We start from the raw sequence: 27,535 nt of genomic DNA, 5'->3' as shown, positions 1-27,535 counted from the left end.
CAGGCTTTTGTTGGTACACCTGCTCAAATAACACCCTGAATAACCCCTCCCCGCGTCTGACTGTTACCCCTCAGCGTTGCCTCTTTTTATCAATACAGTCAGGCGCGTAGCGAGCCAGTTTGTTCCGTGTAAACCCGATATGTTGAAAAGCTTTATTTTTGGATAGCATTGAGGGCTTGTCCAACCTTTTCAGCAACAAGCATGTGTTAACCCGGGCTTTGTTTTTATAATGGTAGCTACGCCCCTGCATGTATTCAGAAATACCCTTTCAGTGCGGATATACTTCGACATTTACTCTCACAGCCGAGGCAAGGGAACTATTGAAATGTAAATATCTTCTCTTGCCAATAAAGCGGCCTCTATGATTGGACGAACGGTAAGCTGCCACCCGGTCACGTGAGTATTATACACATTGTTATCTGGATCTCAACAGTTCGTCCTGCACAAAACGCACGTAACCCGCGGATGTAGTATTATTTCACTACCGTAAGTACTTTTACAATTTCTGGTAAATAACTAGTGAACAGAATGTACTTTATATATCTGTTATAGCGCTAGTAAGTTCAGGCTGCCGATCTAGCTTGCTTTAATGTTTGACGTGTTAGGGTTACCAACCTGCTACCCTTTGTCTACAAATGCTTGCCCTACTACCTCGTATCTGCCATTTGCCTGTCCTACTATGTGTTTTCAAATTAGTTTACCTTCGGTCGGGGCGGCGAGATCAGCCTTGGGATTAAATCACTAAAGCTTTCGTGAAATGGGTACAATGTGTGAAGCCCATTTCTGGTGTCCCGCGCCGAGATATGACCGGGATATTGTGAAAAGTGGCGTAAAACAATGCTCACTCACTTTACCTTATGTCTTCCTTGTGTCTAACCTGTGTCCAGTATGCATATGCAATGTGAAGAAATGATACTTTCAGTAACGACGATAATTTCTCCTCAGTGATTACTTGACTCTGCTGCATTACATTTTGTGATGACGTATTGATCGTCACTATTGTATTAATAGACAGACACATTTAATTTATAAATTAATTAATTCTGTAAGAGATTAAATTTGTGTCTGTTCCGTTTTAAGGGTAAACTAGATGGCTGGTTGTGGTTACAGTTGCAGGTACAATCACAATATAGGAGAGCTGTGTGAATGTTTTATTTGAGTTCATCATGAAGCATTTCAATTAATACATATAATTCTACGTCCAGTAGGTCAAGTACCATTGTTACTAAGTCTTAATTCAGTTAGTAAATCGTTTATGAAGACAAGGAAGAACCGTGCAGACAAGACTCTACCTTGCCCTACACCTTGTTTTACTTCAAATGTGTCTGAGCTATTTCCGTTGTACATTACAAAAGAAGAGCTGCAGGTGTAGCTGCGATATAGCAGATTCCACATTTTACCCGTTATACCCAAATTGTGGAGTTTTAAGAATATACCGCCATGCCAGATGCGATCAAAAGCTTTCTTATTATCGAGAAAAGCTGAGAAGACTTTGGAGCCACGCTCAACATAAAATGTTACGCCTTCATTGAGCATAAACGTCGACATAATTGCACCATGTTCTTTTCTAAATCCAAACTGTAGAGGGTCTGGAAAGTGAGGATTGATATGGCTTATATAACATTGTAGACGTGACAGTAATAGTTTTTCAAATAGTTTCCCTATACAGGAGGTTAGGATGATACCTCTTTAGTTTTTTGGATCACATTTTGCACCTTTTCCTTTATAAAGTGGAACAATCATACCCAGTCTAAAGATATTGGGAAAGTACACAGCTTTCATAGTTGCCTTATATAAGACGCAGAGCTTATCGACCAGCACGTCACCTCCATATGCTACCTTTAAGGATGAATATCATCCTGAATTTTATTTATTTAGCCACATGCCTCGCTCTTATAGACGTGCTTTAGCACTTTTAAGATGTGGTATTGCTCCTCTAAGAGTTGAAACTGGACGTTATAATTGTACTCCTAAAGGAAAGAACATGTTTTTACTGTAATGATTTTATTGAAGATGAATGTCATGTTTTACTGCACTGTCCACTTTATTCTTTTGAAAGAGGTGTCCTTTTTAGTAAATGTGAGCAGCTTATTGTGAGCTTGTTGTCTTTAAGTGACTTTGATAAGATCCGATTTTTACTGTCCAATCCACAGGTGTCTTTTAATACAGCCAAAACCTGCTTTCTTATCATTCGGCGTCGTCATGCCCTTTCATATTCTTAACTTCGTACTGTAAATATAAATAATATATCCTATATTCTTTTGGTTTTGTATTTTATATGATATAGTCTCTCATAAGTCTGTAAAGATTGGCTCAACGTTTTATTATTCCCTTCTATGTACATATGTATGATGTTAAGACTCAAATAAATTATCTGTCTGTCTGTCCATAGATAAGATGTTCATTGTTTACGTGATCTGGTCCAGGGGATTTGTTACGCTTCAGATTAACCAGATGTTGTTTTAACTCTGATGGCTGGATATCGGCATAAAGTACAGCGTCAGCAGCAGTAGAATCATCAGGTTGTGAAATTATATCTGCTAGTTTGATATCCACAGATGCTTTAAATTCATCATCAAAAGTTTCAGCATGATGTGGTATGGCGAGGTTAGCATAGTAAGCACCCCACAGGTTACATATGGCCTCTCGTGTGTCCGCGTGGGTATTGTTAAACACTAATTGGTCAACTGTTGACCGCGGGCGTCTCAGCTTACGCACAGATTTAAAGAAGGTATTAATATCAGTTTCTGAAGAAATTTCAAGTTCACGAGATAGTTTTTTGCGTTGTTTTCGTTTCGAGATATGACCGGGATATTGTTAAAAGTGGCGTAAAACAATGCTCACTCACTTTACCTTATGTCTTCCTTGTGTCTAACCTGTGTCCAGTATGCATATGCAATGTGAAGAAATGGTACTTTCAGTAACGACGATAATTTCTCCTCAGTGATTACTTGACTCTGCTGCATTACATTTTGTGATGACGTATTGATCGTCACTATTGTATTAATAGACAGACACATTTAATTTATAAATTAATTAATTAATTAATTCTGTAAGAGATTAAATTTGTGTCTGTTCCGTTTTAAGGGTAAACTAGATGGCTGGTTGTGGTTACAGTTGCAGGTACAATCATAATATAGGAGAGCTGTGTGAATGTTTTATTTGAGTTCCCGCAGTTAGAATATTCAGTAGGAAAGGAAAATGAGATTATGAAAATAACATCTGACTGAGTTAATATTTACACATATGAAAACGAACTGAGAAAACTCGTTGTTGAACTTTTACCGAGCATACTAACATGAAGAAAAGATAGTGGACACAATTAAAACCAAGGACATCTGCCATGCTTTGTGCATTTAAAATTAACTAACTTCATAATGAAATTGAAATTACTGCAAAGTAGTTACAGTAGCAAAACACAATAGAGCGGAAGAAAAAGGACCTCACAGTGTACATCGAACTACGCCGTAAATCTGCCGTTTGTGCTCATATATCAATTAACGTCAATGGAAACATCCCCCCATTCCCATGATCCTGAGTCTCGTACACTGCATTGACTTGTCGATACAGTCATATCATCTGTCCACACGACCGTCGATTAATGATGTCTAACAAGCCGTACCGAGCCTCGCATATTAGACCATTCTATTGTACAGGATTACTGCACCTGTGATTGAACAGGCCATTGTGTGACGTGTAGGCGGCGGATTCAGAGTAATTCCTCCATATGTCTTTGAATCAAAGAGATTTTCCACTGAAGACGTTTCAGTCCTCTGTGAGGATTTTTCCTGTTTAGAAAGGACACATCCACAGTTTTCAGCATATCGACAGGACTATCGTCGCTCATCTAAACGACGCCACGTTTACAAGATATACTTAACTGAATATTTAGATATGCCGTTTTCGGAATTTGGATTCTGCAGTGTCATTACAGACAGGTTGTGACTGTGTAATGTCATTACATACAGGTTGTGACTGTAGAAAATGTGTAAAGTCATCAGATACAGGTTGTGACTGTAGAGATTGTGTAATGCCATTACAGACAGTCCGTATGTGTAGAGAATATGTAATCTCATTGGAGACAGGTTGTGACTGTAGAGAATATGTAATGTCATTACAGACAGATTGTGACTGCAGAGACTGTGTAATGTCATTACAGACAAATTGTGACTGCAGAGACTGTGCAATGCCATTACAGACAGTCCGTATGTGTAGAGAATATGTAATGTCATCAGACAGATTTTGACTGTAGAGATTGTGTAATGTCATTACATACAAATTGTGACTGTAGAGACTGTGTAATGTCATTACAGACAGATTGTGACTGTAGAGATTGTATAATGTCATTACATACAAAATGTGACTGTAGAGATTGTGTAATGTCATTACAGAAAGGTTGTCACTGCAGAGACTGTGTAATGCCATTACAGACAGGTTGTGACTATAGAGATAGTGTAATGTCATGACAGACAGTTTGTGGCTGTGTAATGTCATGACAGACAGGTGACTGTAGAGACTGTGTAACGTCATGACATACAGGTTGTGACAGTAGAGAATGTATAATGTCATTACAGAAAGGTTGTGACTGTAGAGAAACTATAATGTCATTACAGACAGATCGCGCAGATCGGGTGGTCGTCATAAAGTAGTTTACGAAGTTTTTGTATTATGTAAATGTAGCTTACAGCAATGTCTACAGGCACGTTACACAGATGTACCATCAATTGGTAGACTACAAAACTTTGATATGATCTACGGGTTGTTTACAGGTATGAAACACCAATGACATCAATGAATCATTGCTTACATCACGCATGGAATTATACATGTCGGATCAGTTGAAGTGTTAAGCATTATGAAGTGATAAACGCGGCTATGGCGTTCTGCACAACGCTTGGTTACCAAAACTGTTACAAATCTTACTTGAATTAAACTTTTATTCTGACGTCAAACTATTATTGATGCAGTTGTTCTGGGTCAGGGATTCAAAATCAATTCTGAACGTGCAATCTACAGTCCGTTTCCAAATGAGATAGGTGGACTGCAAACCAATTGGGAATACTCTTCATGGCAAGGAGTACCCTGTAACGAACAATGTCTCTGGTTGTTTATCCACCGCTGGAAACAGATGTTTAAGAAACTATGTTTGTGTTATGTGAACAAGTTGACATCCTTAACGGACGGGGCAAAACAGTAGGAGATAGCGTCACGGTACTGGTCACATGGTGGACGTAAACAAACAACAGTCCCATCGACGTCTATAGGCGTGAACATCAGCAGTGACAAATTCAATTCGGCTGTGAGGAAATCAAATTGCGTCTGAAATCACTGATGAGCCAACATGTATCTAACTGAAGCATTCTACACCAGTTCTTGACACTGGGCATCCCCACACTCACCAAGTCTACACCAGTTCTTGACACTGGGCATCCCCACACTCACCAAGTCTACACCAGTTCTTGACACTGGGCATCCCCCACACTCACCAAGTCTACATCAGTTCTTGACACTGGGCATCCCCCACACTCACCAAGTCTACACCAGTTCTTGACACTGGGCATCCCCAACACTCACCAAGTCTACACCAGTTCTTGACACTGGGCATCCCCCACACTCACCAAGTCTACACCAGTTCTTGACACTAGGCATCCCCCACACTCACCAAGTCTACACCAGTTCTTGACACTGGGCATCCCCCACACTCACCAAGTCTACACCAGGGGCGGTATTTATAAAAATTCTAAGAATTAAAAGTTACTCCTAAGTGTAGAAAATACTGAGAATTTTGTGAGAGTTACTCTTAATTTTAAGAATTTTCTCAAGACCTATTTATAAAGCCTCTTTACTCTTAAGAGTACTCTTAGAGTGAGGAAATGTTAGGAGTCCTCACAGAGGACTCCTAAGTCGACCTAAGAATTTTCTTAACTCAACAAAATGGCGGCCGCTAGACAACGCAGCCGTCACCTCAGACATTTTCAAGAACGTAAGGACGTTTTAACTTTTTACAATGACAATGAATTAGTCAAAGATTCCGTTTTGATCGAGCGGGAATCATATTTTTGACAGATTTGGTGAGAGAATCTTTGCAATCACCCACGGACAGAAATTACTCTATCGCACCTGAACTGAAAATTGCCATCACCTTACGCTATTTAGCCACAGGTAAAATGCAAATGTGCAATGGAGATGACTTGGGACCGTCACAGTCCACGGTCAGCTGTGTCATCAATGATACATTGAATGCTTTAACATCGCCATCTATCGTGAAGCAGTTCATAAAATTCCCAGTTCATGTACGTGAAATACAAAGAAAACAAGCAGCGTTCATGAACATAGCAGGTTTCCCAGGCGTCATTGGTGTCATTGACGGTACACATGTTCGCATTATTGCACCGCGAGATCATGAGGCAGAATACGTGAACCGAAAACATTATCACAGCATTCTGGAGACAGGTTGTGACTGTAGAGAATATGTAATGTCATTACAGACAGATTGTGACTGCAGAGACTGTGTAATGTCATTACAGACAAATTGTGACTGCAGAGACTGTGCAATGCCATTACAGACAGTCCGTATGTGTAGAGAATATGTAATGTCATCAGACAGATTTTGACTGTAGAGATTGTGTAATGTCATTACATACAAATTGTGACTGTAGAGACTGTGTAATGTCATTACAGACAGATTGTGACTGTAGAGATTGTATAATGTCATTACATACAAAATGTGACTGTAGAGATTGTGTAATGTCATTACAGAAAGGTTGTCACTGCAGAGACTGTGTAATGCCATTACAGACAGGTTGTGACTATAGAGATAGTGTAATGTCATGACAGACAGTTTGTGGCTGTGTAATGTCATGACAGACAGGTGACTGTAGAGACTGTGTAACGTCATGACATACAGGTTGTGACAGTAGAGAATGTATAATGTCATTACAGAAAGGTTGTGACTGTAGAGAAACTATAATGTCATTACAGACAGATCGCGCAGATCGGGTGGTCGTCATAAAGTAGTTTACGAAGTTTTTGTATTATGTAAATGTAGCTTACAGCAATGTCTACAGGCACGTTACACAGATGTACCATCAATTGGTAGACTACAAAACTTTGATATGATCTACGGGTTGTTTACAGGTATGAAACACCAATGACATCAATGAATCATTGCTTACATCACGCATGGAATTATACATGTCGGATCAGTTGAAGTGTTAAGCATTATGAAGTGATAAACGCGGCTATGGCGTTCTGCACAACGCTTGGTTACCAAAACTGTTACAAATCTTACTTGAATTAAACTTTTATTCTGACGTCAAACTATTATTGATGCAGTTGTTCTGGGTCCAGGGATTCAAAATCAATTCTGAACGTGCAATCTACAGTCCGTTTCCAAATGAGATAGGTGGACTGCAAACCAATTGGGAATACTCTTCATGGCAAGGAGTACCCTGTAACGAACAATGTCTCTGGTTGTTTATCCACCGCTGGAAACAGATGTTTAAGAAACTATGTTTGTGTTATGTGAACAAGTTGACATCCTTAACGGACGGGGCAAAACAGTAGGAGATAGCGTCACGGTACTGGTCACATGGTGGACGTAAACAAACAACAGTCCCATCGACGTCTATAGGCGTGAACATCAGCAGTGACAAATTCAATTCGGCTGTGAGGAAATCAAATTGCGTCTGAAATCACTGATGAGCCAACATGTATCTAACTGAAGCATTCTACACCAGTTCTTGACACTGGGCATCCCCACACTCACCAAGTCTACACCAGTTCTTGACACTGGGCATCCCCACACTCACCAAGTCTACACCAGTTCTTGACACTGGGCATCCCCACACTCACCAAGTCTACATCAGTTCTTGACACTGGGCATCCCCACACTCACCAAGTCTACACCAGTTCTTGACACTGGGCATCCCAACACTCACCAAGTCTACACCAGTTCTTGACACTGGGCATCCCCACACTCACCAAGTCTACACCAGTTCTTGACACTAGGCATCCCCACACTCACCAAGTCTACACCAGTTCTTGACACTGGGCATCCCCACACTCACCAAGTCTACACCAGGGGCGGTATTTATAAAAATTCTAAGAATTAAAAGTTACTCCTAAGTGTAGAAAATACTGAGAATTTTGTGAGAGTTACTCTTAATTTTAAGAATTTTCTCAAGACCTATTTATAAAGCCTCTTTACTCTTAAGAGTACTCTTAGAGTGAGGAAATGTTAGGAGTCCTCACAGAGGACTCCTAAGTCGACCTAAGAATTTTCTTAACTCAACAAAATGGCGGCCGCTAGACAACGCAGCCGTCACCTCAGACATTTTCAAGAACGTAAGGACGTTTTAACTTTTTACAATGACAATGAATTAGTCAAAAGATTCCGTTTTGATCGAGCGGGAATAATATTTTGACAGATTTGGTGAGAGAATCTTTGCAATCACCCACGGACAGAAATTACTCTATCGCACCTGAACTGAAAATTGCCATCACCTTACGCTATTTAGCCACAGGTAAAATGCAAATGTGCAATGGAGATGACTTGGGACCGTCACAGTCCACGGTCAGCTGTGTCATCAATGATACATTGAATGCTTTAACATCGCCATCTATCGTGAAGCAGTTCATAAAATTCCCAGTTCATGTACGTGAAATACAAAGAAAACAAGCAGCGTTCATGAACATAGCAGGTTTCCCAGGCGTCATTGGTGTCATTGACGGTACACATGTTCGCATTATTGCACCGCGAGATCATGAGGCAGAATACGTGAACCGAAAACATTATCACAGCATTCTGGAGACAGGTTGTGACTGTAGAGAATATGTAATGTCATTACAGACAGATTGTGACTGCAGAGACTGTGTAATGTCATTACAGACAAATTGTGACTGCAGAGACTGTGCAATGCCATTACAGACAGTCCGTATGTGTAGAGAATATGTAATGTCATCAGACAGATTTTGACTGTAGAGATTGTGTAATGTCATTACATACAAATTGTGACTGTAGAGACTGTGTAATGTCATTACAGACAGATTGTGACTGTAGAGATTGTATAATGTCATTACATACAAAATGTGACTGTAGAGATTGTGTAATGTCATTACAGAAAGGTTGTCACTGCAGAGACTGTGTAATGCCATTACAGACAGGTTGTGACTATAGAGATAGTGTAATGTCATGACAGACAGTTTGTGGCTGTGTAATGTCATGACAGACAGGTGACTGTAGAGACTGTGTAACGTCATGACATACAGGTTGTGACAGTAGAGAATGTATAATGTCATTACAGAAAGGTTGTGACTGTAGAGAAACTATAATGTCATTACAGACAGATCGCGCAGATCGGGTGGTCGTCATAAAGTAGTTTACGAAGTTTTGTATTATGTAAATGTAGCTTACAGCAATGTCTACAGGCACGTTACACAGATGTACCATCAATTGGTAGACTACAAAACTTTGATATGATCTACGGGTTGTTTACAGGTATGAAACACCAATGACATCAATGAATCATTGCTTACATCACGCATGGAATTATACATGTCGGATCAGTTGAAGTGTTAAGCATTATGAAGTGATAAACGCGGCTATGGCGTTCTGCACAACGCTTGGTTACCAAAACTGTTACAAATCTTACTTGAATTAAACTTTTATTCTGACGTCAAACTATTATTGATGCAGTTGTTCTGGGTCCAGGGATTCAAAATCAATTCTGAACGTGCAATCTACAGTCCGTTTCCAAATGAGATAGGTGGACTGCAAACCAATTGGGAATACTCTTCATGGCAAGGAGTACCCTGTAACGAACAATGTCTCTGGTTGTTTATCCACCGCTGGAAACAGATGTTTAAGAAACTATGTTTGTGTTATGTGAACAAGTTGACATCCTTAACGGACGGGGCAAAACAGTAGGAGATAGCGTCACGGTACTGGTCACATGGTGGACGTAAACAAACAACAGTCCCATCGACGTCTATAGGCGTGAACATCAGCAGTGACAAATTCAATTCGGCTGTGAGGAAATCAAATTGCGTCTGAAATCACTGATGAGCCAACATGTATCTAACTGAAGCATTCTACACCAGTTCTTGACACTGGGCATCCCCCACACTCACCAAGTCTACACCAGTTCTTGACACTGGGCATCCCCCACACTCACCAAGTCTACACCAGTTCTTGACACTGGGCATCCCCCACACTCACCAAGTCTACATCAGTTCTTGACACTGGGCATCCCCACACTCACCAAGTCTACACCAGTTCTTGACACTGGGCATCCCCAACACTCACCAAGTCTACACCAGTTCTTGACACTGGGCATCCCCACACTCACCAAGTCTACACCAGTTCTTGACACTAGGCATCCCCCACACTCACCAAGTCTACACCAGTTCTTGACACTGGGCATCCCCCACACTCACCAAGTCTACACCAGGGGCGGTATTTATAAAAATTCTAAGAATTAAAAGTTACTCCTAAGTGTAGAAAATACTGAGAATTTTGTGAGAGTTACTCTTAATTTTAAGAATTTTCTCAAGACCTATTTATAAAGCCTCTTTACTCTTAAGAGTACTCTTAGAGTGAGGAAATGTTAGGAGTCCTCACAGAGGACTCCTAAGTCGACCTAAGAATTTTCTTAACTCAACAAAATGGCGGCCGCTAGACAACGCAGCCGTCACCTCAGACATTTTCAAGAACGTAAGGACGTTTTAACTTTTTACAATGACAATGAATTAGTCAAAAGATTCCGTTTTGATCGAGCGGGAATCATATTTTTGACAGATTTGGTGAGAGAATCTTTGCAATCACCCACGGACAGAAATTACTCTATCGCACCTGAACTGAAAATTGCCATCACCTTACGCTATTTAGCCACAGGTAAAATGCAAATGTGCAATGGAGATGACTTGGGACCGTCACAGTCCACGGTCAGCTGTGTCATCAATGATACATTGAATGCTTTAACATCGCCATCTATCGTGAAGCAGTTCATAAAATTCCCAGTTCATGTACGTGAAATACAAAGAAAACAAGCAGCGTTCATGAACATAGCAGGTTTCCCAGGCGTCATTGGTGTCATTGACGGTACACATGTTCGCATTATTGCACCGCGAGATCATGAGGCAGAATACGTGAACCGAAAACATTATCACAGCATTCTGGAGACAGGTTGTGACTGTAGAGAATATGTAATGTCATTACAGACAGATTGTGACTGCAGAGACTGTGTAATGTCATTACAGACAAATTGTGACTGCAGAGACTGTGCAATGCCATTACAGACAGTCCGTATGTGTAGAGAATATGTAATGTCATCAGACAGATTTTGACTGTAGAGATTGTGTAATGTCATTACATACAAATTGTGACTGTAGAGACTGTGTAATGTCATTACAGACAGATTGTGACTGTAGAGATTGTATAATGTCATTACATACAAAATGTGACTGTAGAGATTGTGTAATGTCATTACAGAAAGGTTGTCACTGCAGAGACTGTGTAATGCCATTACAGACAGGTTGTGACTATAGAGATAGTGTAATGTCATGACAGACAGTTTGTGGCTGTGTAATGTCATGACAGACAGGTGACTGTAGAGACTGTGTAACGTCATGACATACAGGTTGTGACAGTAGAGAATGTATAATGTCATTACAGAAAGGTTGTGACTGTAGAGAAACTATAATGTCATTACAGACAGATCGCGCAGATCGGGTGGTCGTCATAAAGTAGTTTACGAAGTTTTGTATTATGTAAATGTAGCTTACAGCAATGTCTACAGGCACGTTACACAGATGTACCATCAATTGGTAGACTACAAAACTTTGATATGATCTACGGGTTGTTTACAGGTATGAAACACCAATGACATCAATGAATCATTGCTTACATCACGCATGGAATTATACATGTCGGATCAGTTGAAGTGTTAAGCATTATGAAGTGATAAACGCGGCTATGGCGTTCTGCACAACGCTTGGTTACCAAAACTGTTACAAATCTTACTTGAATTAAACTTTTATTCTGACGTCAAACTATTATTGATGCAGTTGTTCTGGGTCCAGGGATTCAAAATCAATTCTGAACGTGCAATCTACAGTCCGTTTCCAAATGAGATAGGTGGACTGCAAACCAATTGGGAATACTCTTCATGGCAAGGAGTACCCTGTAACGAACAATGTCTCTGGTTGTTTATCCACCGCTGGAAACAGATGTTTAAGAAACTATGTTTGTGTTATGTGAACAAGTTGACATCCTTAACGGACGGGGCAAAACAGTAGGAGATAGCGTCACGGTACTGGTCACATGGTGGACGTAAACAAACAACAGTCCCATCGACGTCTATAGGCGTGAACATCAGCAGTGACAAATTCAATTCGGCTGTGAGGAAATCAAATTGCGTCTGAAATCACTGATGAGCCAACATGTATCTAACTGAAGCATTCTACACCAGTTCTTGACACTGGGCATCCCCACACTCACCAAGTCTACACCAGTTCTTGACACTGGGCATCCCCCACACTCACCAAGTCTACACCAGTTCTTGACACTGGGCATCCCCCACACTCACCAAGTCTACATCAGTTCTTGACACTGGGCATCCCCCACACTCACCAAGTCTACACCAGTTCTTGACACTGGGCATCCCCAACACTCACCAAGTCTACACCAGTTCTTGACACTGGGCATCCCCCACACTCACCAAGTCTACACCAGTTCTTGACACTAGGCATCCCCCACACTCACCAAGTCTACACCAGTTCTTGACACTGGGCATCCCCACACTCACCAAGTCTACACCAGGGCGGTATTTATAAAATTCTAAGAATTAAAAGTTACTCCTAAGTGTAGAAAATACTGAGAATTTTGTGAGAGTTACTCTTAATTTTAAGAATTTTCTCAAGACCTATTTATAAAGCCTCTTTACTCTTAAGAGTACTCTTAGAGTGAGGAAATGTTAGGAGTCCTCACAGAGGACTCCTAAGTCGACCTAAAATTTTCTTAACTCAACAAAATGGCGGCCGCTAGACAACGCAGCCGTCACCTCAGACATTTTCAAGAACGTAAGGACGTTTTAACTTTTACAATGACAATGAATTAGTCAAAAGATTCCGTTTTGATCGAGCGGGAATCATATTTTGACAGATTTGGTGAGAGAATCTTTGCAATCACCCACGGACAGAAATTACTCTATCGCACCTGAACTGAAAATTGCCATCACCTTACGCTATTTAGCCACAGGTAAAATGCAAATGTGCAATGGAGATGACTTGGGACCGTCACAGTCCACGGTCAGCTGTGTCATCAATGATACATTGAATGCTTTAACATCGCCATCTATCGTGAAGCAGTTCATAAAATTCCCAGTTCATGTACGTGAAATACAAAGAAAACAAGCAGCGTTCATGAACATAGCAGGTTTCCCAGGCGTCATTGGTGTCATTGACGGTACACATGTTCGCATTATTGCACCGCGAGATCATGAGGCAGAATACGTGAACCGAAAACATTATCACAGCATTCTGGAGACAGGTTGTGACTGTAGAGAATATGTAATGTCATTACAGACAGATTGTGACTGCAGAGACTGTGTAATGTCATTACAGACAAATTGTGACTGCAGAGACTGTGCAATGCCATTACAGACAGTCCGTATGTGTAGAGAATATGTAATGTCATCAGACAGATTTTGACTGTAGAGATTGTGTAATGTCATTACATACAAATTGTGACTGTAGAGACTGTGTAATGTCATTACAGACAGATTGTGACTGTAGAGATTGTATAATGTCATTACATACAAAATGTGACTGTAGAGATTGTGTAATGTCATTACAGAAAGGTTGTCACTGCAGAGACTGTGTAATGCCATTACAGACAGGTTGTGACTATAGAGATAGTGTAATGTCATGACAGACAGTTTGTGGCTGTGTAATGTCATGACAGACAGGTGACTGTAGAGACTGTGTAACGTCATGACATACAGGTTGTGACAGTAGAGAATGTATAATGTCATTACAGAAGGTTGTGACTGTAGAGAAACTATAATGTCATTACAGACAGATCGCGCAGATCGGGTGGTCGTCATAAAGTAGTTTACGAAGTTTTTGTATTATGTAAATGTAGCTTACAGCAATGTCTACAGGCACGTTACACAGATGTACCATCAATTGGTAGACTACAAAACTTTGATATGATCTACGGGTTGTTTACAGGTATGAAACACCAATGACATCAATGAATCATTGCTTACATCACGCATGGAATTATACATGTCGGATCAGTTGAAGTGTTAAGCATTATGAAGTGATAAACGCGGCTATGGCGTTCTGCACAACGCTTGGTTACCAAAACTGTTACAAATCTTACTTGAATTAAACTTTTATTCTGACGTCAAACTATTATTGATGCAGTTGTTCTGGGTCCAGGGATTCAAAATCAATTCTGAACGTGCAATCTACAGTCCGTTTCCAAATGAGATAGGTGGACTGCAAACCAATTGGGAATACTCTTCATGGCAAGGAGTACCCTGTAACGAACAATGTCTCTGGTTGTTTATCCACCGCTGGAAACAGATGTTTAAGAAACTATGTTTGTGTTATGTGAACAAGTTGACATCCTTAACGGACGGGGCAAAACAGTAGGAGATAGCGTCACGGTACTGGTCACATGGTGGACGTAAACAAACAACAGTCCCATCGACGTCTATAGGCGTGAACATCAGCAGTGACAAATTCAATTCGGCTGTGAGGAAATCAAATTGCGTCTGAAATCACTGATGAGCCAACATGTATCTAACTGAAGCATTCTACACCAGTTCTTGACACTGGGCATCCCCCACACTCACCAAGTCTACACCAGTTCTTGACACTGGGCATCCCCCACACTCACCAAGTCTACACCAGTTCTTGACACTGGGCATCCCCACTCACCACCAAGTCTACATCAGTTCTTGACACTGGGCATCCCCCACACTCACCAAGTCTACACCAGTTCTTGACACTGGGCATCCCCAACACTCACCAAGTCTACACCAGTTCTTGACACTGGGCATCCCCACACTCACCAAGTCTACACCAGTTCTTGACACTAGGCATCCCCCACACTCACCAAGTCTACACCAGTTCTTGACACTGGGCATCCCCCACACTCACCAAGTCTACACCAGGGGCGGTATTTATAAAAATTCTAAGAATTAAAAGTTACTCCTAAGTGTAGAAAATACTGAGAATTTTGTGAGAGTTACTCTTAATTTTAAGAATTTTCTCAAGACCTATTTATAAAGCCTCTTTACTCTTAAGAGTACTCTTAGAGTGAGGAAATGTTAGGAGTCCTCACAGAGGACTCCTAAGTCGACCTAAGAATTTTCTTAACTCAACAAAATGGCGGCCGCTAGACAACGCAGCCGTCACCTCAGACATTTTCAAGAACGTAAGGACGTTTTAACTTTTTACAATGACAATGAATTAGTCAAAAGATTCCGTTTTGATCGAGCGGGAATCATATTTTTGACAGATTTGGTGAGAGAATCTTTGCAATCACCCACGGACAGAAATTACTCTATCGCACCTGAACTGAAAATTGCCATCACCTTACGCTATTTAGCCACAGGTAAAATGCAAATGTGCAATGGAGATGACTTGGGACCGTCACAGTCCACGGTCAGCTGTGTCATCAATGATACATTGAATGCTTTAACATCGCCATCTATCGTGAAGCAGTTCATAAAATTCCCAGTTCATGTACGTGAAATACAAAGAAAACAAGCAGCGTTCATGAACATAGCAGGTTTCCCAGGCGTCATTGGTGTCATTGACGGTACACATGTTCGCATTATTGCACCGCGAGATCATGAGGCAGAATACGTGAACCGAAAACATTATCACAGCATTCTGGAGACAGGTTGTGACTGTAGAGAATATGTAATGTCATTACAGACAGATTGTGACTGCAGAGACTGTGTAATGTCATTACAGACAAATTGTGACTGCAGAGACTGTGCAATGCCATTACAGACAGTCCGTATGTGTAGAGAATATGTAATGTCATCAGACAGATTTTGACTGTAGAGATTGTGTAATGTCATTACATACAAATTGTGACTGTAGAGACTGTGTAATGTCATTACAGACAGATTGTGACTGTAGAGATTGTATAATGTCATTACATACAAAATGTGACTGTAGAGATTGTGTAATGTCATTACAGAAAGGTTGTCACTGCAGAGACTGTGTAATGCCATTACAGACAGGTTGTGACTATAGAGATAGTGTAATGTCATGACAGACAGTTTGTGGCTGTGTAATGTCATGACAGACAGGTGACTGTAGAGACTGTGTAACGTCATGACATACAGGTTGTGACAGTAGAGAATGTATAATGTCATTACAGAAAGGTTGTGACTGTAGAGAAACTATAATGTCATTACAGACAGATCGCGCAGATCGGGTGGTCGTCATAAAGTAGTTTACGAAGTTTTTGTATTATGTAAATGTAGCTTACAGCAATGTCTACAGGCACGTTACACAGATGTACCATCAATTGGTAGACTACAAAACTTTGATATGATCTACGGGTTGTTTACAGGTATGAAACACCAATGACATCAATGAATCATTGCTTACATCACGCATGGAATTATACATGTCGGATCAGTTGAAGTGTTAAGCATTATGAAGTGATAAACGCGGCTATGGCGTTCTGCACAACGCTTGGTTACCAAAACTGTTACAAATCTTACTTGAATTAAACTTTTATTCTGACGTCAAACTATTATTGATGCAGTTGTTCTGGGTCCAGGGATTCAAAATCAATTCTGAACGTGCAATCTACAGTCCGTTTCCAAATGAGATAGGTGGACTGCAAACCAATTGGGAATACTCTTCATGGCAAGGAGTACCCTGTAACGAACAATGTCTCTGGTTGTTTATCCACCGCTGGAAACAGATGTTTAAGAAACTATGTTTGTGTTATGTGAACAAGTTGACATCCTTAACGGACGGGGCAAAACAGTAGGAGATAGCGTCACGGTACTGGTCACATGGTGGACGTAAACAAACAACAGTCCCATCGACGTCTATAGGCGTGAACATCAGCAGTGACAAATTCAATTCGGCTGTGAGGAAATCAAATTGCGTCTGAAATCACTGATGAGCCAACATGTATCTAACTGAAGCATTCTACACCAGTTCTTGACACTGGGCATCCCCAACACTCACCAAGTCTACACCAGTTCTTGACACTGGGCATCCCCCACACTCACCAAGTCTACACCAGTTCTTGACACTGGGCATCCCCCACACTCACCAAGTCTACATCAGTTCTTGACACTGGGCATCCCCCACACTCACCAAGTCTACACCAGTTCTTGACACTGGGCATCCCCAACACTCACCAAGTCTACACCAGTTCTTGACACTGGGCATCCCCCACACACTCACCAAGTCTACACCAGTTCTTGACACTAGGCATCCCCACACTCACCAAGTCTACACCAGTTCTTGACACTGGGCATCCCCACACTCACCAAGTCTACACCAGGGGCGGTATTTATAAAAATTCTAAGAATTAAAAGTTACTCCTAAGTGTAGAAAATGCTGTAGAGAATTTTGTGAGAGTTACTCTTAATTTTAAGAATTTTCTCAAGACCTATTTATAAAGCCTCTTTACTCTTAAGAGTACTCTTAGAGTGAGGAAATGTTAGGAGTCCTCACAGAGGACTCCTAAGTCGACCTAAGAATTTTCTTAACTCAACAAAATGGCGGCCGCTGAGACAACGCAGCCGTCACCTCAGACATTTTCAAGAACGTAAGGACGTTTTAACTTTTACAATGACAATGAATTAGTCAAAGATTCCGTTTTGATCGAGCGGGAATCATATTTTTGACAGATTTGGTGAGAGAATCTTTGCAATCACCCACGGACAGAAATTACTCTATCGCACCTGAACTGAAAATTGCCATCACCTTACGCTATTTAGCCACAGGTAAAATGCAAATGTGCAATGGAGATGACTTGGGACCGTCACAGTCCACGGTCAGCTGTGTCATCAATGATACATTGAATGCTTTAACATCGCCATCTATCGTGAAGCAGTTCATAAAATTCCCAGTTCATGTACGTGAAATACAAAGAAAACAAGCAGCGTTCATGAACATAGCAGGTTTCCCAGGCGTCATTGGTGTCATTGACGGTACACATGTTCGCATTATTGCACCGCGAGATCATGAGGCAGAATACGTGAACCGAAAACATTATCACAGCATTCTGGAGACAGGTTGTGACTGTAGAGAATATGTAATGTCATTACAGACAGATTGTGACTGCAGAGACTGTGTAATGTCATTACAGACAAATTGTGACTGCAGAGACTGTGCAATGCCATTACAGACAGTCCGTATGTGTAGAGAATATGTAATGTCATCAGACAGATTTTGACTGTAGAGATTGTGTAATGTCATTACATACAAATTGTGACTGTAGAGACTGTGTAATGTCATTACAGACAGATTGTGACTGTAGAGATTGTATAATGTCATTACATACAAAATGTGACTGTAGAGATTGTGTAATGTCATTACAGAAAGGTTGTCACTGCAGAGACTGTGTAATGCCATTACAGACAGGTTGTGACTATAGAGATAGTGTAATGTCATGACAGACAGTTTGTGGCTGTGTAATGTCATGACAGACAGGTGACTGTAGAGACTGTGTAACGTCATGACATACAGGTTGTGACAGTAGAGAATGTATAATGTCATTACAGAAAGGTTGTGACTGTAGAGAAACTATAATGTCATTACAGACAGATCGCGCAGATCGGGTGGTCGTCATAAAGTAGTTTACGAAGTTTTTGTATTATGTAAATGTAGCTTACAGCAATGTCTACAGGCACGTTACACAGATGTACCATCAGTTGGTAGACTACAAAACTTTGATATGATCTACGGGTTGTTTACAGGTATGAAACACCAATGACATCAATGAATCATTGCTTACATCACGCATGGAATTATACATGTCGGATCAGTTGAAGTGTTAAGCATTATGAAGTGATAAACGCGGCTATGGCGTTCTGCACAACGCTTGGTTACCAAAACTGTTACAAATCTTACTTGAATTAAACTTTTATTCTGACGTCAAACTATTATTGATGCAGTTGTTCTGGGTCCAGGGATTCAAAATCAATTCTGAACGTGCAATCTACAGTCCGTTTCCAAATGAGATAGGTGGACTGCAAACCAATTGGGAATACTCTTCATGGCAAGGAGTACCCTGTAACGAACAATGTCTCTGGTTGTTTATCCACCGCTGGAAACAGATGTTTAAGAAACTATGTTTGTGTTATGTGAACAAGTTGACATCCTTAACGGACGGGGCAAAACAGTAGGAGATAGCGTCACGGTACTGGTCACATGGTGGACGTAAACAAACAACAGTCCCATCGACGTCTATAGGCGTGAACATCAGCAGTGACAAATTCAATTCGGCTGTGAGGAAATCAAATTGCGTCTGAAATCACTGATGAGCCAACATGTATCTAACTGAAGCATTCTACACCAGTTCTTGACACTGGGCATCCCCGACACTCACCAAGTCTACACCAGTTCTTGACACTGGGCATCCCCCCCCACACTCACCAAGTCTACACACCAGTTCTTGACACTGGGCATCCCCACACTCACCAAGTCTACATCAGTTCTTGACACTGGGCATCCCCCACACTCACCAAGTCTACACCAGTTCTTGACACTGGGCATCCCCAACACTCACCAAGTCTACACCAGTTCTTGACACTGGGCATCCCCAACACTCACCAAGTCTACACCAGTTCTTGACACTAGGCATCCCCACACTCACCAAGTCTACACCAGTTCTTGACACTGGGCATCCCCACACTCACCAAGTCTACACCAGGGCGGTATTTATAAAAATTCTAAGAATTAAAAGTTACTCCTAAGTGTAGAAAATACTGAGAATTTTGTGAGAGTTACTCTTAATTTTAAGAATTTTCTCAAGACCTATTTATAAAGCCTCTTTACTCTTAAGAGTACTCTTAGAGTGAGGAAATGTTAGGAGTCCTCACAGAGGACTCCTAAGTCGACCTAAGAATTTTCTTAACTCAACAAAATGGCGGCCGCTAGACAACGCAGCCGTCACCTCAGACATTTTCAAGAACGTAAGGACGTTTTAACTTTTACAATGACAATGAATTAGTCAAAGATTCCGTTTTGATCGAGCGGGAATCATATTTTTGACAGATTTGGTGAGAGAATCTTTGCAATCACCCACGGACAGAAATTACTCTATCGCACCTGAACTGAAAATTGCCATCACCTTACGCTATTTAGCCACAGGTAAAATGCAAATGTGCAATGGAGATGACTTGGGACCGTCACAGTCCACGGTCAGCTGTGTCATCAATGATACATTGAATGCTTTAACATCGCCATCTATCGTGAAGCAGTTCATAAAATTCCCAGTTCATGTACGTGAAATACAAAGAAAACAAGCAGCGTTCATGAACATAGCAGGTTTCCCAGGCGTCATTGGTGTCATTGACGGTACACATGTTCGCATTATTGCACCGCGAGATCATGAGGCAGAATACGTGAACCGAAAACATTATCACAGCATCAACACACAGGTTGTATTCGATGCCGATTATTACATTTTGGATGTGATCGCGAAGTGGCCTGGTTCTACCCATGACGCTCGCATACTAAACGAGAGTGGTTTAAAAGTGCTGTTTGAGAGGAACTACATGCCCACAAGTTGCCATCTACTCGGAGACAGTGGCTACCCCTGCAAACGCTGGTTACTAACGCCATATTTGAGACCTCTACCCGGCCCCCCAGACGGATTACAACAGGTATGATATGTTTCCTTGTTTTGTTTACCTCGTGACCTATAAACGATAGATACGTGTGCTCAAAAAAACATTATTACGAACTTGCATTCATAAAAACTACATTTTACCTACCCACAGAGAGTTCTGACGGATATGCACACATGTTCAGCCTGTCATAAAAGTGGCATGGTCTGCAACATCCCCTTTAACTTTTTTTTGGTTAGAGTAATTTCCCTTTCCTTGTGGGTTTTCACTAAAATCATGCAGGGCAATCCCAGAAAAAGGATCATTATTCCTTGGATATTAATCACATTGTAACACAAGCTGTTATTACTTTACCCTGCATCATCACAAAAGTATACATGACTTCACTACAATCCAGTTATCAATATGTATAATTTTAAATACATACCTTTACTCCCATCAAATTAAAACAAAATGATATTTTTGTAAATACACATCTCTGCGATCCAGTTATCAGAACATTTTTTTTAAAATACATCACTTCACCGACATCAAATTAGCAAAAAAAGATATTTTGAAGCCATTCATCTGAAATAAATATATTTTAGAAAAAAAATTCAATTGAGAAGACTTTATGCAAATAGTCCCTACCAATCTTATTTCAGTTTTTACATAGTTATTTTAATGGCAGATGAAATATGATTCTAAATACATTCTGTATGTATGATATTTGTGAAAAGAAACAGTTAATAGATGCAATGATTCATGATATTGATTATATTGTAGAAAAATGACACCTGCATTTAATGAATAGATAATTTACTAAATATACAAGATGCTTATAGCTCTAAGGTAAAAAAAGACTTTCTAGTTTATATCCATTGTTACATATGTCATGTATATTTGTTTGGGAAAATATTTTATGACAAGACACTGCACAATGTAAGTTCCAACTGCTCTTTGATAATGACATATGTTCAAATTTCATGTTTCTTTTAAGGGACAGATACTGTCAATAGAAAATTATTTTTTTTGTTTTGATTTTATTTCAGAGCACACAAGCGCACAAGATCTGTTGTAGAAAGGGGGATTGGTCAGCTGAAGCGAAGGTTTCATGTTTTGCATGGTGAAGTGAGGGTATGCCCAAAGAAAGCATGTAGGATAATCATTGCTTGTGCCATACTGCACAACATATGCAAGCAGAGGAATCTTCATATACCTCCTGATGAAGACACTGATGATGAGGGTGATGAGGATGGGGACAGTGATGATGGTGGAGATAGTGTTGATGGTTGCCTTCCTCCACAACAAATTTCCACCGTTGATGGACAGCGATACAGACAGCACTTCACAAATGTTCACTTTCAGAGTATGTAGCAACATTTATTTAGAAAATGCATGCAAATCAATACAATAATGATTTTGAAACAGCACCTTCAATATCTCTACTGCAACCATGTTTACCCTATAGAAATTAAAACAATTATGATATTGGTAAGCATGTACAGACATGGTTCTTGCATTTACATATTAGATTGATCTGTCTTCATCTTTTCCAATTTAAGCATTAACAGTTCTTTCTGGAGCTGAAGCACATCAATCTGTAACAATTTTTTTTCCTTGAAAGTTCTCTGTCACTGAGGTGTCCATTGCTTGTGCAGGGTAGAACTGGAGTGGTGAATGCTGCACAGCTGGGCTGGGGTGAAGATAGCACATCCAGGGGCAAGTGGGCCTCAGCTTCAACGACAGCAGCTTCCTGACTTCTGAAAAGAAATATCAATTTTTGAATGTAAAACTTAATGTCTTATCAAACAAAAGGAAAGATTGTTTACCTTTTCCCAGCCAAATTTCAGTTAATTAACCACTTACTCTTGTTATGCAAAAAGCATATATACTAAGCAGTCTTAAAGGGACAACTGTTTCAGTTGATAGAGTGATAAAAATCTTCAAACAAATATATTCTATAGAAAAATGCATTGCCCACAGGAATAATAAATGGGCTGCGTTTGAAAAAATGGTTCCTCTGTCATATATTTATAAAGATGTCACTTGACTTCATGTTTTTCAAAAACACTATTTCTTGGTTTGATTATTTATGCATAAACTTTGCGTCTATATGCTCTATCTGTATAGTTATTAACCATTGTCTTTGAATGCAACCATGCTTGTAACCTGATTTGCCGGAATGGAAAAAAAATGTTTACCTGTTTGATATGTCCATGACTTGCAAAAGGGTTGAATCGAAGCTCCCCTCAATTCCACTTATACTGACATTGGATTGGCCAAGAACATCATATACTGCTTCAGAAACAGCACTCAACTTGCTTGGACCAGGTCCTCCTCCTGCAATCATTTCAAACTTTTGAATGCTTATATACTTCTTGATGCATTTAATAACCAAGACCCAATAAATGGGGATAAAGAAATAAGTTGTTTTTTTCTCTTATTAATTTTGCATTGGTCTGTCTTTTGGTCAGGTGTAGGAAACATGTGAAATGTGAACATTCTTCTTAACACTGGTTCTATACTAGTGGCTCATGTCTACTGTCTTATGGTTCATATTACTCAATTATGTAGCTTAATATTTTTCATGTTTGAGTTTACAAGATAGTTATGATAAAAGATACACTGAAATGCATTAAAAGTAATATGTTTTATTCTTTTAATTTCACACCTTTTTTTATTAATCTTCTAGGAATATACCCATGTAGATATTTTGTATAAATGAGAACACATCTCTCAAGTAGAAATACAACATATGTATCAAGCAATGTTTTTCAGTTCATACACTGGCCAATGTATCAACATAACTATATTTTATCAACATTGCTCTTTGTCATATAGGTTTATACATGTGAGTTCACATCTCCTATATATTTGTATCCAACTCTAACTTTGTGTACAAGGAATTTGTGTACTGCATCAAATAATTGAGGTTTGAGCACTGTGCATAAAAAAAATTGAAATTGAATAATATTATTATATTCCAAGATATCTGTGATCAAAATACTTAGAAATGTAATTACTTACCAGTGCCACTGAGCTGTCTCTTGAAAGCAGATATTTCTTGCCTTGACTTGGACTGGATGTTGTACCATCTTTTCTCGCAGTCATCGCTTGACCTAACAACGTTAGGAAATGCAGCGTTGATATTGGCTGCCACCTCCCCCCATGCCTCCTTCTTCATTCTGGATGTTACTCCCGGTCCAAACTTGCCCTTGATGATTGATTTCCGCTCATCAACAAGTTGGACCAACAGCAATGACTGGTCAGATGTCCAATTAGGCTTGCGTTTCATCGAAACAATGTGTGATGAATCCATCGCGCGAAGTTTTGACAGATGTCAGATTCACGTCTGCTTGTTTACATCATGTGACTGTCACGTGGTATAAATTTTCGCCTCCAAACCGGAAGAGTGCTTTAAATTCTAAATATAGCACAGGGAATCCCCTGGTTACGACCAATGTCAGCTCTAAGAGTTACGCTCAGAGTTTCCTTTTCCTCTTAGCTAAGAGTTACGCTCAGAGTCATTATAACTACACTTTTAAGTGTAACTCTTAGCTGAGAATTTTCTTAGCGACTTAAGAGTATTCTTAAGAAATTTCTGAGAATTTTATAAATACGGCCCCAGTTCTTGACACTGGGCATCCCCCACACTCACCAAGTCTACACCAGTTCTTGACACTGGGCATCCCCCACACTCACCAAGTCTACACCAGTTCTTGACACTGGGCATCCCCCACACTCACCAAGTCTACACCAGTTCTTGACACTGGGCATCCCCCACACTCACCAAGTGTCATAACTATGTTATTGCTAAATTTCAGAAACATTTATAAAGATATGTTTGAACATAAATTTACAATGCCTTGTACCCCAAATGTCAGACCCATTATAAGTATAGGCACAATAGCTGTTACATATATTTGTGTATTATCGCTTGCAGACAGAAAATCTGATCTATAGTAGAGTAATTCTGTCTGAAGCCAACCTGAGTTACAGGTATAATGCAGTTTTGTTCAGAGCCATTTTGTAACTTTTAATTCAAAGCAGCACAAAGTCCCAGACAAAAACGACAGGTATATTTGCCTATAGTTATCAAGGTCACGGGTATTGCCAGTAGTAGCTGTACAGTTACTTTGTAAGAACTTCAAGTTCAGGTGGATTTTCCTGTTTTAGTGGTTTTTATCCTGAATAAATTTCATCCTTTCAAAAGGTATGTTAGTTTAAATGAGTCACTGTCTAATGTTACAGTGTTTGCAAGCACGTCTCGATATTTATCACGCAGTGTAGAATAGGCTGAACATGTTGAACATCTTTCCAAAATGTATACACCTGTTCCCGTGCTGTAGTTCTAGATAATGTTTTGTTTTTCTTCCTCGGGTAAGGATTTTCCAGAACGATATAAAGCCATGTCTTAGATTTACTAATAGACATAGGTTTGCCAATTTTCCACCGCTTGAGTTATAAACGAGTTGTCTCTGTTCTTCGTTGTTAGATTGAACTTATCAGCTGTGTACACAACACAGGAACATAAGTATCGATTTTTGTCTGGTATAAATTCCGAGAAGTCACTTATGCGTGCGTTGAAGTCCCCAAAGAGGAGAATGTTATGATCATTGATGATCAACTGGTTGAGGATGACATCAAGATACTGAGACAAACACTCAGTGCCCATGGCATCATAAATTCGAGACTTCTGTGGTGAGATCTACAAAAACCAAACTAATGTCTAAAACAACGATTTAGATATACACTCTATCACCATTAGTACACGTGATGCAGGGCACGTGGGATATGCATCCAGGTCACGTGATGGCTGGAGATGTGCCTTGCATGCGACACCCATGTGCTTTGTGCTCGGTGAGTTATGCCCGTGCCTGTCATAAACACACATGGATTATTAAACATTCACGCAATAGTTATATTAAAGTTTCTGATAAACAAGAGACGTCCGTGTTGTGGTGTCGTCAAGCTGCCAGATGATGTATTACTTCAGTTACCCTAGCAATAATAGTGCCCCATCTCCCCAAAACCACACCCCTAATAAAACATTCTACATGTCTGATGTATTGAGGATGGTGGTGGTCACATGAAGGTTTGTCATATACAGGGCGATGTTTTATATTGGATACTAACTACAGCATACAAATATACCACAGTTTCGAAACATGTCACGTATACTGACTGCCTGGGTCTGGGTTTCGACGCGGAGGTATACCCAATGGGTAAGGTAATCTGAGACTACAGATTCCCTGGACTGCACCACTCACTTAAGTACGTCGTCCCGGTGTAGCAGGGCTTGGAAACCTGAACCTGATGACAACCCTACCGCCCTGAGCATGAGCCCACCACCCTCGTTCCTCCCTAAATCGTTTATATATGCCAATTAGTTCGGGAGGTTTGATGATACGGAGGCTCTTCATAATTTTACTAATGCCTTTGCACTTATCTATTTATCTGATACTTCTCTGGTGAGTGAAGTCGAAACTTATGGTGAAAGCAGTCCGATCTATTATCTGATCTGACAAATAGTTCTGTAGACATTGAACATATGACTGACATGGTATCTAAGATCAGGGCCAAGAACAACTCAGAATGACACGAGTCATTATCAGTCGGAGTTACGCACTTATGAAATATCGTCACGTTAATCTTTACAACAGTCATTTTGTCAGTGTGGTTAAATCGACATTGAAGTTGCGTTCAAGAATCGATATCCACTTACATACACCTATACCTATATCGGTAGATAGTGTCAGCCGATACCGTACCGCCCTACGCACACCTCGAGTTGACAAGTAGTGGTTTTATGTCCTAAATGAGGACTACCAGGGAGGATAACATGTACAAGGACAGTGTTTTAACGGTGTAAAGTAGGACCGGAAGAACAACCTATCGAATGAAGAGATAAGACAATCCAAAGGTAAATGTAAATTTCTCTCTCGTTTTCATGAAGACATTGAGGCTTTATTAGCCATATCTGCAGCATGTTTGATAGCGGTGATCATTCTGTCGTTTCTATGAAATGTTATTCGGAGGTACTAAAAGGTACACAACTCGATCGATCTACCGACCGGGCAAGTGATCTACCCGATACACCGCGTCCTATGCACGGCTTAGTAGTGCAGGTTACTGGGAGAATGTATTGACATGTAGAGAATCAAATATATATATATATATATGTTACAGGCAATGTTACAGGTAATGTGTACAATGACTGAAATAACCAGTCAATGTGTACATTGCCTGATTCACTCAGTCATTATGTACATTGTCTAAAATTTCAAGGCATTGTGTACATTTCCTGATTTATTAACCCAATTATTGTACAGATTGACCGATTGTTGAACAGGGATTACTGAGAAGACAAGATTAGCATGGGTTTCGTTCTGTTTGAATGAATAAGTGGCGAATATCTAACAAATTCATTAATTGAAGCACAAATAACTTTATTTCAAACAGCATTAAAACACATGATGTTCTGATGTAAAAGAAATTGTATCAGCTACGTAACACAAAAATACAAATCAATATTGATGTAAATTACATACATGAAATAGTAACATCTGCTGTTACACAATAAACCCAACTTGTAACACACGTGTGGCACACTGCTTCCCACTTTTAGAACAGTAACAAACATTGACTTTGAAACGGACTATCGTCTCCTCAGATGTTCACGAAATGCAGACTCCATGATG

General features: G+C 40.1%; 2 protein-coding genes across 6 annotated transcripts in view; one reads left to right on the top strand and one right to left on the bottom strand.

The window, feature by feature from the left end:
- Positions 1-381: 381 nt before the first annotated feature.
- LOC124284696 overlaps positions 382-27,535 on the top strand; it is a 56,690-nt gene continuing 29,536 nt past the window's right edge. For 2 of the 3 annotated variants that reach the window (XM_046720801.1, XM_046720799.1), the window contains exon 1: positions 382-486. The gene's annotated coding sequence lies outside the window, so the exon portion shown is untranslated. Of the gene's footprint in view, positions 487-25,818; positions 25,830-27,535 lie in introns of those variants that run through there. The other variant, XM_046720800.1, reaches the window with a different exon arrangement.
- Positions 22,189-24,440, bottom strand: LOC124284697. 3 transcript variants are annotated; one of them, XM_046720803.1, is made up of 3 exons: positions 23,862-24,440; positions 23,036-23,174; positions 22,189-22,594 (listed from the first exon to the last, which is right to left on the bottom strand). In XM_046720803.1, the coding sequence occupies exons 1-3, from the start codon at positions 24,151-24,153 to the stop codon at positions 22,399-22,401; spliced, it is 627 nt and encodes a 208-aa protein (XP_046576759.1). In that variant the 5' UTR covers positions 24,154-24,440; the 3' UTR covers positions 22,189-22,398. The 3 variants fall into 3 exon arrangements, with proteins under 3 accessions (XP_046576759.1, XP_046576760.1, XP_046576761.1); XM_046720804.1 differs by having other exon boundaries at positions 23,036-23,171; XM_046720805.1 differs by lacking the exon at positions 23,036-23,174.

The sequence above is a fragment of the Haliotis rubra genome, unplaced genomic scaffold (assembly GCF_003918875.1).
Source record: "Haliotis rubra isolate DU_JTF1 unplaced genomic scaffold, ASM391887v1 Scf342, whole genome shotgun sequence".
NCBI lineage: Eukaryota > Metazoa > Mollusca > Gastropoda > Lepetellida > Haliotidae > Haliotis > Haliotis rubra.
The sequence above is the reverse complement of the archived record's forward strand: the minus strand, read 5'-3'. Positions and strand labels throughout refer to the sequence as shown.

What these genes read in the sequence shown, in the direction of transcription:
- LOC124284697 (XM_046720803.1), bottom strand. Translation starts at nt 24,153, where the DNA reads ATGGATTCATCACACATTGTTTCGATGAAACGCAAGCCTAATTGGACA. An exon ending in GAGACAGCTCAGTGGCACTG is followed by an intron (nt 23,175 to 23,861) that starts GTAAGTAATTAC and finishes AAATGATTGCAG; the next exon opens with GAGGAGGACCTGGTCCAAGC. An exon ending in GTCATGGACATATCAAACAG is followed by an intron (nt 22,595 to 23,035) that starts GTAAACATTTTT and finishes ATTTCTTTTCAG; the next exon opens with AAGTCAGGAAGCTGCTGTCG.